The 13,597-nt window shown below is 42.5% G+C and overlaps 1 protein-coding gene across 1 annotated transcript in view; it reads left to right on the top strand.

The window, feature by feature from the left end:
* The window catches only part of pard6a (par-6 family cell polarity regulator alpha), a 27,323-nt gene that overhangs the window by 10,666 nt on the left and 3,060 nt on the right, over positions 1-13,597 (top strand). The window contains exons 3-4 of the mRNA XM_034878611.1: positions 10,817-11,106; positions 12,842-12,967. Of these exons, the coding sequence (XP_034734502.1) occupies positions 10,817-11,106; positions 12,842-12,967 (416 nt within the window). The remainder of the gene's footprint in view (positions 1-10,816; positions 11,107-12,841; positions 12,968-13,597) is intronic.

Genomic DNA, 13,597 nt, shown 5'->3' on the forward strand with positions numbered 1-13,597 from the left:
CCTCTCATTCCCCCTGCTCTGGCATTTCCCCCTCTCATTCCCCCTGCTCTGGTGTTTCCAAGCCTAAACTGGACATTTGGAAACACTTTTGATCCGTTTTGGTTTGGAATCTGCTGGGTTGTGTTGCTGTCTCAACCTTTGTCAACACCGACGCCAACGTTTCTCCTCCTGATTGGGTCTTATTGCTCACAGCGTCTTGTTCTCTAAGACTAAAGCTACTAACGTTACCTAGCAACTACCAGCAGTGGGCGGAGTCGCCGACAAACCACTTCATCTGTTTCCATCTTGACTATGTGAGTTCCCATTGTTAAAAAGCTAGAAAATCCGTTCACAGACAGCATCACACAGGCCGAGTTACTGCAAAATGAAGGATTATAGATTGGTTTTAACATATGGTTTAGCAGGACCTTTCATTTAACTGCATCAAATCCAAAACAGTCCAGTCTTAAACACACACACACGCGTTAGGAAAAATGGCGTAATTTAATCATTGTGTTTCAGAAGCAAGCCTGCACCATCTTAACACCATATAGTTTCTGGTCCACCACTGCCTGTAGGCCACATCCCACAGCTGAAGTCATGCAGCAGGACTCTCTGAGGCATTTAGTGGTGATGGTACAGTTCTTTTGAGATTTGTCAGCTTTTTCCAGATTTAGCTTTAGAAGTCATTGCAAAATATTGTGTCTCTGTTATAATATATTGCACTGCAACATGAATTGTTGCTGTGTGAAGTGACTGTGTACGTACCTGTAGATAGGCATGGGGAACTTTCCATAAAATCATTTCTCAATGCAAATCAAACTATTAGGCCAACTGAAATATCACCATGCCAATCTCTAGATATGGTAAAGTCTATGTGGGGGGCATTTTAATTCCAAAGTCCAAGGGAACTTTATCAGGATGCATAGTATCCTGATCATGAAATAACTGGCCTTTAAAAATAAAAATGTGCCTGCCTCTGTGGGAATTTATCATAGGGGAGTGTATACTTATGCCGCCTGTGTTTTAAGGAAGAACATTTATTTATTTATCGTATATTATTCATTCACAAAGAAAATTGGTGTCCTTAAAAGGTTGGATTTTCCTAATTTTTTTAAATTAAGGCATTAGGATCAATTTCCATAACATGTACTTTTATTCCACTTTTTAAGCAACTTTAGCATGGGTGTGTAGACTTATGCGAGCCACTGTACATGAGGTTGTAAATGGGGCTCAGTACTAAACTTGGATACTTTCAGGCACCAATCCAGGTGTTTTGAAAAATGCCTCGCCATCATTTACCAAATTTCAATACCTAAGGAGTATATCTCAGAAGTGTAAGTGAGCCAATAAGCATGCTTTTACCAAGAACTAATTATTTTGTTTGTGTATGTGAGAGAGAGTGTAATAGTAGCCCTTCTGTTGTTTTAAACCACTAACCAGTATCAATCATATCAGCTTTGTGTATGTGTGTGGGTACAATATGGGAATCACGTCTACCAGCATCAGGACTGCAGTGGTATCCTGGGTAACCGCCTCATCCTGTGTTAGTGTTACTGTACAGTGGTAGCCGTGGTAACAGTTTTTTACTATAGTGGTAGTTTTGCAAGTAGAAACATCCAAAAGCCCACACAGTGGTGTGCTGCCCCTGACAGAAGATATTAACTTTAATGTATTGGTTAGCTTGTTGATAGAATTGGTTATTGCAATTATTTATGATGTCAAAAAAGGAAAACTACATCATACGGGTTATCGTAGAAAAATCTATCCACAACAACTCGTAAGACATCTCACGGAATTACAGTGTTATTATTACTCGTCACTATATTTGTGAATGGGTCATGAGAACAGCCTGCCTGGATCAGAGTCTGTGTGTAATGTTAGCCGGAGGCTGAAGATGAATCTGCAAACACATAACTAGAAGTAGCAGAAATGTTTGGTGTAATAATCCAGGCGCTGGTGAAGTAATTTTAGTCAGTTCTGTTCTTGAGCCGACGGCAGATTAGTGCTTCATCCTGTTTGGAAAATTGTGTGTGTGTGTGTTTGAGAAAAGTAAAAGAAAACTCGAGAAAGACAGAAGTAGGAAGGAAAAGCAGAGTTGGGGAGAGGGTGCAACAGAAACGGGACCAACGCACAGAATACGACTGACGTGCTGGGGTCTATAAATGTGTGAAGAGATGTATTTATATGATGTTCCATCTGTGAGATGCTCCCATAGTCCTCTGACTGAAATCTCCAAGTAGTTCTCCGGTAGATAGCGAGCTGGCTGAAAATAACTGTGTACAGGACGACAAGACGACAAGGAAATCAAATATTTATGCACAAGCAGCGAGATGCAGGGGCGGAGGGACGAGAGAGACAGACGGAGAGAATCGGAGAGCAGAGAGGAAGAGGTTTTCTGTCTTGGTACTCTGCCATCACAGTAAGAGGAAATGAGTCAAGCTGGAATGAGTTGATACAGTTCATAGGGAAGACAGGATGTGTTGGCACTTATCACACTAACTGGAGAGTAGCAAAGAGGAGGAGATGTAATGATGCAAAGAAAAGAGAAACTTTCTTCTAGTTCGCTCCCATCCTTCCCTGTTGGTGAAATGCATCGTCTGGGGATAATCTGGCTTATTGTCACAGCTCTGCTGCTGCGGCACTGAGCGGTTACCAGGTTGGATCTGAGCACGGTACCTGACAGGCGGGAACCAGGGAATACCAAACTAGTTAATCTGTAATTAAGTCTGTCACACAGTAACAGCATGATGGTCACGGCTGCAGAAAACGCCACTAATTAAAATACTACAATCATCTTTATGTAAAATTCATCTTTAACACTGGTTATGGTACTTTCCGCATGTCCTACTATAATATATAGGGTGTGGTGGTTATGTTGATTGTTATGGATTCAATATAAATGACGCGATAAAGAGCGGCACCGCTCTTCCTGCTGTGTGTTGCAGGCAGGACAGGTAAGGGAGTGTCCCCTTGGCCTCTGCTACAGCTCCATGCAAATGAAGGAAATATTGCGGAAACGCGGATCGTTATGACATTGCGATTTAAAAGATACAGGAAAATTAAATCAATAGAAATGTTCCTATCTTTCCTAAGATATGTACCGTATCGTATCACCCAGCTCTCCCTAATTAACTGTAGCACAATGACACACAGTAAATAGGCTTCATAAAAGGTTGGGAACCTGTGGGGAGAAAAATACACTTTCATCTCTCATAGGGAAGTGTGAGATTGCATTTCCCAGTTTTTGTTGTTGTTTTGAGTAGGCGGTAAGGGTTAATATCTCCCCCTCTTAGCATGAAGGGTGCTCTGTGTTTCATGTCGCGCCCTCTCTGTCTCTCTCCATTGTACACCAGCCCAGCAGAGACCTGCACTGGATCAGCCATATGTCAGCCTGTTGGGCTCCAGATGGTGGGCACATCAGAGGGAGGTCATTGTTACACACACAAGCGTGCGCGCGCGCGTGCACGCACACACACACACACACACACACACACACACACACACACACACACACACACACGCTTATGACAGCTGCAGATCACAGACACATGATGCATCTGGGACGGACAAAAACAGAGGCAGACAATGACATGATGCTATCCAAATTGTAGATTGTACCTTAGCTTATTCACCGTATTCCCCAGAGTTAGACAAGTCGATACACACCCTTCTCATCTCCGTGCGTGCTGTAACTCTGTCTGACGCCCCCAGCATTAGCTTAGCCTAGCAGAGATCCCGCAGGTAACTGGTTCCAAGTAGCTACTGTTCCCAATAAGTGACAAAATAGCGCCAACGTGTTGCTATTTACATGTTGTGATTTGCATAGTCACAGGGTGTACTATTAACAAGGTCACGTGAGACACAGCCATATTCTAACCGCATACTAACTGGAAACTATACTCTCAGGAAGGGGAAAGAGTGCTACTTGGGCGGAGGGATTAGCGTAACACCAAAAAGCCTGGTTACTTCCATCAACAAAACCAATGTTAATAGGTAGCTAGCAGTGAACAACACTGGTGATCATGGCTGACTTTAAAGAATTGTCAGAGTATTTCGGTATCACACCAAGATCTAGAAAATATATACTGTGTGTGTATATAAGCTAAAGTCCCAATAAGTTGTAGCCCTTTTACATTGTACAGGAACCATTCACACGCTGTGGCCGAGGCTTCCGTACAAGGTGCCACCTGCTCATCAGATACACACTCACACACATTTACACTCCAATGACGCAGTATCTGGGGCAACTCAGGGTTCTGTGACTTGCCCAAGGACACTTCGACATGGGACTGTAGGGCCAGGGATTGAACTGTTAACCTTACGGTAGGCTGGCAACTACGTGTCATCCATCACTGAGTTTCTCTCTCTCTCTCTCTCTCTCTCTCTCTCTCTCTGTGTGTGTGAGCTGCAGGAGTCTTCCTAACTAACTTCTAACTAACCTGAATCAGCCAGCTGTCAGGCAGCCGCTATTTATTGTTCTCATTGTCTGCCAGGGCAGAACGGCCTTCATATCAATAAACTGAGCCCCGACAGTTATAACAAATACACATTTATTATGTTTACTTTAATATTCTTTGGGCTTATGCAATACAGGTCTTTATTGACATTATGAATATACACATTCAAGCTTTTTGGCTTCACAGTGCACACATATATAATTGAATATGGCTTTACTCACAGCTTCTAATGTGTATCTCTATAGGAGTCCGCTCTATCCTCTAAAGCCCATCACCAACTATACCTTCATAACTTTGACCCTTACTATAACCTACTTTTAAACTTAGGTTTTAAATCAACAGAATCAACACAGCAGCTTCTGAAAATGTGAAAATGTGCTAACAAGAATAGAATCTGATCTACTTGCATTTTACTCTTTAAACATACAGAATCCAGTTTCACATAAAACCCACACGGAGGAGCTTGTGTTGGCTGACTCTAAGCCACATGGACAGACTAATGCTTCTCTCAGCTGCAAGGAGCGGCAAATCACAAATTGCGTTTTGGGAGTTTTTAGTGACCAATCAGAAAGTTGACTGATTGACACTTACTTTTAAAGTTTTCAAACAAAGACAAATGTTCTCCCTTTGTCTGAATTGGTCTTAAATTAATACCAGTTCCTTATTTTATGAATAAAACAGTTTGTGAGATGAAGCAGCCGGGCTGTGTGTGTTTTTGACTCATCAGCGTTCAGACCTACAAAATCTCACCCTGTAGCTCCCTTTTCTTTCAGAAAGTGCCACCCTCTGATCAGCGACTTTTTGGCTGCCCCTTGTCCCTCGGGAAGCAGCTATAGAGACAGAAAACCGATTACAACTGCAGCAGTTTAGGGGCAGCAGTGAACCTGGCCTGCATCAGGTCTTAGGACAGTGGGGGGAAATCCCATGCAACACAGAATACTATCTTGTATGTACCTCAGTGTTTTCGAGGCTCAAAACAGTTGTGTATATCAGGATATTTTACAGAATAGTTTGGGTTTGGACTTTGCCTTTGTTTCGAGGATGCTGTACAGTAGGATTTAGATGGATTATAATGTTAATCAGATTTGTGTGTTCGTGTGTGTGTGTGTGTGTGTGTGTGTGTGTGTGTGTGTGTGTGTGTGTGTGTGTGTGTGTGTGTGTGTGTGTGTGTGTGTGTGTGTGTGTGTGTGTGTGTGTGTGTGTGTGTGTGTGTGTGTGTGTGTGTGTGGGGCTCAGCAGTGTCTGTGCCTCCTGGTCATTCATGCTGAGCTTCTGTCTGGAAATGCACACTCTCTCTCTCTACGTACAAGCTCTGTGGGTGTGTGTCGAGGGTGGATGCTGCTCCTCATAGAGTGGCCTTATAAACACACTCATGCAGTGAGAGAAACGGTGTTTGAGACAGACAGACACACACCGACAGACAGGCAGGAAGAATGTGGTATGAGGAATGCTGCAGGTCAGGTATTTGTCTCCAGCAGAGAGACGCCTTCACTTTGTCTGCTCTTCTTCCTTTGTAACTCAACAAAAGCCCAGTATGAGAATGGGCAATTAATGTGTGACATGCTTCATTGACATGCTTTTTTCTTGTCATTCATTGTCATTTTCTCATTACTTGTGACAACCAACTGTGGAGAAAAACATACAAACATGCACATACAAGAGCCTGATGACCACCCGCATCAACAATTCAAACAATTTTCATATAAAGGCGTCTGTCTGTTCCACGAATCTCTCAATTAAAAGAACTGCAGTCCTAGGCCCTTCAACGGGGCCCGAGCCCTCATCGCTACACACCACTGCACTTATTAATGTTGCATATTGTGTAACTATTGTGTCAAATTTAAACATGGACCTGCAAACTGTTCTGTTTGCCAGTGCCATCTGTAATGAGTTGATAGTACTTATATCAAAAGAGAGTTTAGAAAGAGGGTCCCAAATAAAACCCAGGACACAAAGACCAAGGGCAGAGTAAATGTTAGCACACAGAAGCCATTGAAAATATAATTTACAATGACCTTTAATTAGCATCATTGAAATTGGTGTGTGTATGTGTTGATATGTAAAGTCTGATCATTGGTGAACAGATGATTTAATGACATGAAGTTGTTTTTCATTTTCCCTTCAGCATTATGGAATGTGGTCTCACTGCAGACCCTAACAGTTAGCTGTACCCCCCCCCCCCCCCCCCCCCCCCCCCCCCCCCCCCCCCCCCCCCCCCCCCCCCCCCCCCCCCCCCCCAGCAGTCTGGCTGCCAGCAGGAGCCAACACTTTAACGCTCGCTGGTCGGCTCGCAGCGTGAATCATTTTGATTCCCGACATACAATACAGCACCCCAGAAGGCTGTCTTCTATTTGTATCTTTCAATGAATATGTAATATGTAAGACTTTTTCTTTGTTTAGCGTGTTCTGATCTATAGGGCTGCCCCTCTGAGTCCATGATTCAACTGATGATTGTTTTGGTCTTAGTCATCTAGGATTTCTTCAGTCCATTAGAATCCGAATCAGAAAATGAGTCCCCAACAAGTAACACGCTCCTGGCTCTCAGCGGTCTGTCTGCCTCCCGCAGTCCTCCCTGATCTGAAAGTGGGCCGCCTGCGCAGTTGGCCCCGCCCTGATCTCTGACATCACAGCAGGTGTTCTCCCTCAGCTGGCACACGCAGCTTTTACCCAAATGGTTTGCGAAGGCTGGTGAGGAGGCTAAGGCCTGACAGGTTGCTTTGTTTGGCTCAGGATTCCTAGCAACACAGGCAAACAGCAGACAGATGTCTGTCTGGCCGGTTTCGGTGTTTTTAACATGAAAGCACAATTATAGAGCGGTAGATGCTGGGCACACAGACTTTGTGAGAGTTTATCAGTTAATTAGTACAATGATGATATACACAAACACATATTTAAAGCTGTTACAAAGTTGTACAGTATACCATGTATGCCATGTGTGGTTGTCCAGTGTGTGTAGTCTCAGCCAGGCTTCAGTATGGATGTGGATGATGTAAGAACAGATGGCTGTACAAAGGAGGGGGGGGGGGGGGTTACATGTTTTTGACCTGGATCGATGCAGGAACATGTGGAGGTTGTGATGTTGCCCCCACTGCTTAGCCACATCACAATCTAATTATATATTTCTTTTTGATGGTATCTATTGTTGCTGTATTTATAGTCTTTTATTTAAGCTTTACCTATAGAAATGTACATGAATGTTAATTATGTACCTCATTTTATTTGGAGGAGGTGATTGGTGCATCGAACTCCCTCGAAAGACAGCTTCATAGTATGCAACACCATTTGCCTGATGAAGGTCTTGTACCAAAACGTTGCCAGATATTATTTTTATTTAGCCAACTCTGACCTAATTCTCGTGCTAGTCGTGTGCAAAGTATTGTTTCTGTTCGTAGCACTGCTTACAGGAAAACATTGGAAGGTTTGTGCAAAGATTGGTTTTTGAAACAGCAACTTAAAGTGAGGTGTATCGCCGCTGTCTGGCACAGAGCTTCCGAGGGGGTGGGAGCTGTGACCTAGTCATGTGACTGGCTCAGAGCCTGCAGAGAAACAGAAAGGTGTTCCATTTACAGATTTCACATGGCTCTGTCCAGTCTGCATGTTCTCAGTGGTTAGTGGGTACCTCGCCAGTCCTGTCTCCCCATCACCATCTGCTTTCACCCCTGTGAGTCAGATGTTAGATACGTGTGATGAACCGTGTTGTTGGATTATTCATAATGTTGACTTTCAAATTTTACATCTTTTGCATGCCTATCTATTTTGTTTAAACTCCAGAGCATTGTTTCTGTCGTAGCATAATGTTGCTATAAGACTACGATTACTGTAGCTCCCTCCAGTTAACAGACACGGACACAAGGCGTTCTTATTTACGGGCATTTATTGGTCTTCCTGGATGTCATCAAACATGCCGTGAGAACTAAATACATAATATAGAAATTAAATAAATTAAAATATACTATGGTACATTCAAACATGATTTCTTATTAAATTAAACTAAACTTAAATAATGCAACTGTCTCTGCTGGCAGCTACAATTACTATTTCATTTTTTAAATTTTTATTATGCCCTTATTGGATCAGCCTGCTGCCTACCAGCTGTTGACCAGACTGAGCCGTGATATTCATCAGAACAATACTAACTCGTTTAATCCGATGAATCGCTTTTTTCAAATTGAGGATTTTCATTTTTTGTGTGTGACGACGTTATAAAATATCACAACATATAATTGAAGCTTCATTTTAATAAAGGCTGTGAATGTTTGAAAAAAATAAGACATTAGATGCAGCCAGATATCAGTGGATGATGGGATCGCATCCGAGTCACATCTGGAATGGATTAACCCTTTAAACCTTTCAGTCTGGCCCCGATCATCCTGGAGCACACAGCAGTCTCAAAGATCACTTGTGTGTCTGTGTGTGCGTGTATGCATGCATGTGCGTGTGTGTGTGTGTGTGTGTGGGTATGTGTGTGTGTGTGTCTGTCTGTTTAATTTGCTTCAGAGTCTCCACGGCTCACTCAGACATGGTGCTTTCTATAAATCCTCCACAATCCTAAAAATATTTTTTAAAAGATATTCTTCTTTAATGGGCCATATTCTGCTCATTTTCAGGTTCATAACTGTATTTTTAGGTCTAACTAGTTTTATCTCCAGAGTGAGACATCTCCCTAGTTTTAGCTCCAGAGTGAGACATCTCCCTAGTTTTAGCTCCAGAGTGAGACCTCTCACTTCTATTTTATCTTTGTTGGGAGTCGCACATGCTCAGTAGATGAAGGAGTGGAGGAAGAAGTGAGGTAAATGCACGTATTGATCTCTCTGGTCATCTGATATGTTTTTGGTGAAGTCATCACAGATGAAGCTGCGCAGAGAGAGATACGGAAAACAAACGAAAGAAAGAAAGAAAGGAAGAGGAAAGAGATGTGTGCACAGGGTGAAGTGTGGGATTAGAGAAGGATGTGAATACATAAATATCCCCGTGCACATACGCTCTGAGATATGGATCCAGATATGAAATGTGATACAGAGAATATTGTTTTTGGAGTAAAATTGTGTTAAAGTTCCTCCAAAAGAAGAACGAAGGAAAACATTCAAATGTGCTGTTCCACCTGATTTGATTAAAGGGAGAAATGTGTGTGTCTGTCCCACAGCAGGTTCCCACAACCTGATCTGATCACTGCAGTCAGGGATCCGGCGTTTCTGTAAACTATGGCCATGGTGTCTGCTGTGAGAGCATTAGAGGTGGACCAGTATCAGAAAAGCCTCCGGTACCGCCTGGAACGCTGGTGTCACTATCAGCGAGTACTGGAGTTAATGCACCGATCCAATACCACATAATGTAGCTCAGAAGAAGATCTAATTAAAGTAGTTTATTTACTTCATTCTATCAGACTGGATAACAAAAGACAGTTCTTTGTTTGTGTTTTTGTCATTAAAATAAAAATCCTATCACATCCATACTGGGTTAGTATACAGCAAATTTTTTTATTTAATTTTTTTGTGACTGTTTTTGCCACTCTCCATTCTAACCCCAACCGGTCGTCAGACTCCGCCTACCAAGAGCCTGGTCTGGGTCTGTCCCAGGTTTCTGCCTGAAAGGAGTTTTTGCTCGCCACTGTCGCCCTGTTGCTTGCTCTGGAGGGAACTACTAGAACTGTTGGGTACTTGTAAATTATAGAGTATGGTCTAGACCTACTCTATCTCTAAAGTGTCTCGGGATAACTCTTGTTATGACTTGAAACTATACATAAAATTGAAATTGAATTGAATTACAAGTTCCTGCTCAGGTGGCCACCAGCACCTGAAACCATTGATGAGGCGATTTAAACAGGAGGGGCACAACTAGAATAGAGTCCAGTCATCTTTCTTTCTACAGCACATTAAGAACAACAGACCCAGAGAGTGCTAAATTCTGGAGTGTGGTCTAGACCTACTCTATCTGTAAAATGTCTCTAGATAACTCTTGTTATGAATTGATACTATAAATAAAATTGAATTGAGTTGAATTGTATACTCTATGTATTGGCCGAGACACAAGTTCAGGTACTGGAATGGTTATCGGGAAGTAAAAAATGGTTTCATTCTCGTTTTTCTTGCTTGACGGTGTTTATTTAGTAAGTTAAAATGTTATGAACCTGACAGGGACCATCTCTAGTTAGCATTGCTGCTGCTAACACCCAACATACATGTTACGTACATTAAAGTTTCACCATGGTTGGTGTGATCATTTCTGTACTGTAAGGCCAGGATCTACATGTACACAAGCAGGATTTTGACATTTCTATCATGTGTGTACTGTTGAAATATTCCTTTCAATGTAAATGTCGAAACGTTTTTTATACAAATAATTAACTGTTGCCTCCATCCTTCTGTGTCTTCTTTCAGAAGATGAACCGGTAGTTTTTGCCACCAACTCCCTGCAGAGGCGTAAGAAGGGGCTGGGCTTGACTGGCCTGCGCACCCCCGGCTCAGGCTCCACCCACTCCAAGAACAGACCGGGCCTTATGATAGGCCTGCCGCAGAACTTCCGACAGATCTCCTCCATCATCGACGTGGACATCTTACCTGAGACACATCGGCGGGTACGACTGCACAAGCACGGTACCCACAAACCCCTGGGCTTCTACATCCGGGACGGCGTGAGCATGCGGGTCACACAGCAGGGCGTCGAGAAGGTGAGACAAATGACTTTATTACACCAAATAATACTAATGTGACAATAATATTTACATTTTCAGTGAATTGATTGCTAAAAAACATGATTAGTGAATGTTGGTGTCATACAGGACAATACTCTTTGTAGTTTAAACATACAGCACAGCATTCAAAGCAAAATATGGTAGTAAATAGTACTTATACAGTAGAAATGTATTATAAAAAGGAAACAACTGAGAAATACAGCACAATCAGCGGAGTCCCGGTTTAGATTTTAAATCTAAAATCGATCAAAATGAGCTTTTGATTTCCACAATCGAAATCAATAGACAACAAACTGGCACAGCATAGCTTAGCGGTACGGCTGCACCATATGAGGAAATGAGCTATTATTTTAACTGATATTGCAACTGTGAAATTATTCACGTTATTAGAGGGAATGATCATTTTTCTATCATTGTCATTTTTCTATATTGAAAAACAATATGAAATGTGAAAATGATTTATAGTGAGATTTTTTGCGAGGATCTTTACAAAAGAAAGATTTTTCTTAGGGTAACATTCGTAGGCCGGGACGTCTCTGCAGCGCCTCCGTACTTCATTCAGAATGGTTTGACATATATTTTGCCTTTAACAAAAAATGGGGCCCCACCTGCTGAATTGCTCTCCCCCTGCGATTTGGATATTGCAATACTCCATATTGCCATTTCGATAAAATTGCGATTCATTGTGCAACCCTACTTAAGACACATGGTTAGCTTAGTCCTGTGTTAGCCCCGGAGTCGGAGATGGGGGAAAAACAGGACAGAGAACCCTCCTGCTTTCCTGAAGTTAGTCAGTTGTAGAGAAAAGCAACCAAAGTGAAACGTGTGGGCTCCGATGGGACTCGATGGTGCATTCAAGTGCACCTCGTTAAACCAATGGTGCATTCAACTCTCTAAACTCTGAGAAACTCAGTGTTGTTGTAAGGAACCCTTCGGCCCTCTAGTGGCTCCTTCTGGGACGTTGCCGTCCCTGCTCAGATTGATCAGAATGGATACATGTTACCGCCCCCCCCCCCCCCCCCCCCCCCCCCCCCCCCCCCCCCCCCCCCCCCCTCCCCTCTCTCTTTCCTGACTGCAAACGTCTGCCATCAGGAAGAAGAGTCCGTGAGCCGAGATGTAAAACAAACTTAGACTATGGTTTATTCGATTGTCTATCATGCTGCTGAACTCCAAAAGTAAATCTTAGCACAACAGAACAAAAGTGCAATAAATACATGGCCTGTAATGCCCTTTAATAATTACAGTCACTATTTAAGATGTTGTATTGTCTGTGTCTTTCCTTTACGTCCTCCGATGCTTCGTTGATCTTGTGTTTATGTTTTTTTGCTGATGTTTATTTTCATTTTTTGTAGTTGATTTGGAGATTCCTGTTACATGTTACAGATTGCAGCACTACACCCAAGACGAATTTCCCCTCGGGGACAATACCGTCTATTCTATTCTAAAATATTTAAATCAAAAGTCAAATCCAATTGTGTATTGGGGGAATGGTGACCCCCCTAAACACAACCCTGACTAGACCAGCTCCTTCCTGGCGTCCTGGATCAGTATTATCTCTAGTGGAGGGACTACGAACACAGTTAGTGTTTCTGCAGTTACAGTATGTTAACATAAGGTTATTGATATAACAGTATAGCAAATAAAAAAGTAACATGCTTTATGTGTCATAGATTTGGTGTATAGATGTAATAATCTCTCCGTCCTGCTGTAGGTCCCGGGGGTGTTCATATCCCGTCTGGTGCGGGGGGGTCTGGCCGAGAGCACGGGGCTGCTGGGAGTTAATGACGAGATCCTGGAGGTCAACGGCATCGATGTGGCAGGGAAGTCTTTGGACCAGGTAAGGGACCCTCGGGAGACCCGTCAACACTTTCAGAGGATTGCTAATCCGGGTTACCACAGGCTGAGAATCTGTTACGCTCCATCTGTCCCATTACTTACTAAAACCATCCGTTGTTCCATCTTAACCAATCTACAACCTGCAGCATCGATCGAAGGTTACAAAAGGGTTGTCTCTAAAATCAGTAAATAATCATTGATCAAAATAATCTGGATTATAATATTTCCCATCATCATGACACTTCAGGAGATAACGAAGGCAGACTGATCTGATTCTAATAGCAGTCTAAAATCTCATATTTTATCTGCTATTCTTTAATGTTTTTAACTGCACTTTATTGTTTCATTTCTTATACTGCACTGTAACTTTTATTTTCATATTTTATATGTTTTAAATTTTTTTGATTGTTTTTAACTGCTCACAACTGTTTTATGTAAAGCCCATTGAATTGCCCTGTTGCTGAAATGTGCTTGACAAATAAAGCTGCCTCGCCTGATGAAGAGAAATCAGAAACGAGTCGAGTTCTGCAACATTCTGAACTCTGCCAGTTCATACCAATGTGACGAGATATTGTATAATCTCCATAGCAACGACTCTCTGTACCTTCTTCTAACCACCACCAGCCTTTCC

This window comes from Etheostoma cragini, chromosome 8 (assembly GCF_013103735.1).
Source record: "Etheostoma cragini isolate CJK2018 chromosome 8, CSU_Ecrag_1.0, whole genome shotgun sequence".
NCBI lineage: Eukaryota > Metazoa > Chordata > Actinopteri > Perciformes > Percidae > Etheostoma > Etheostoma cragini.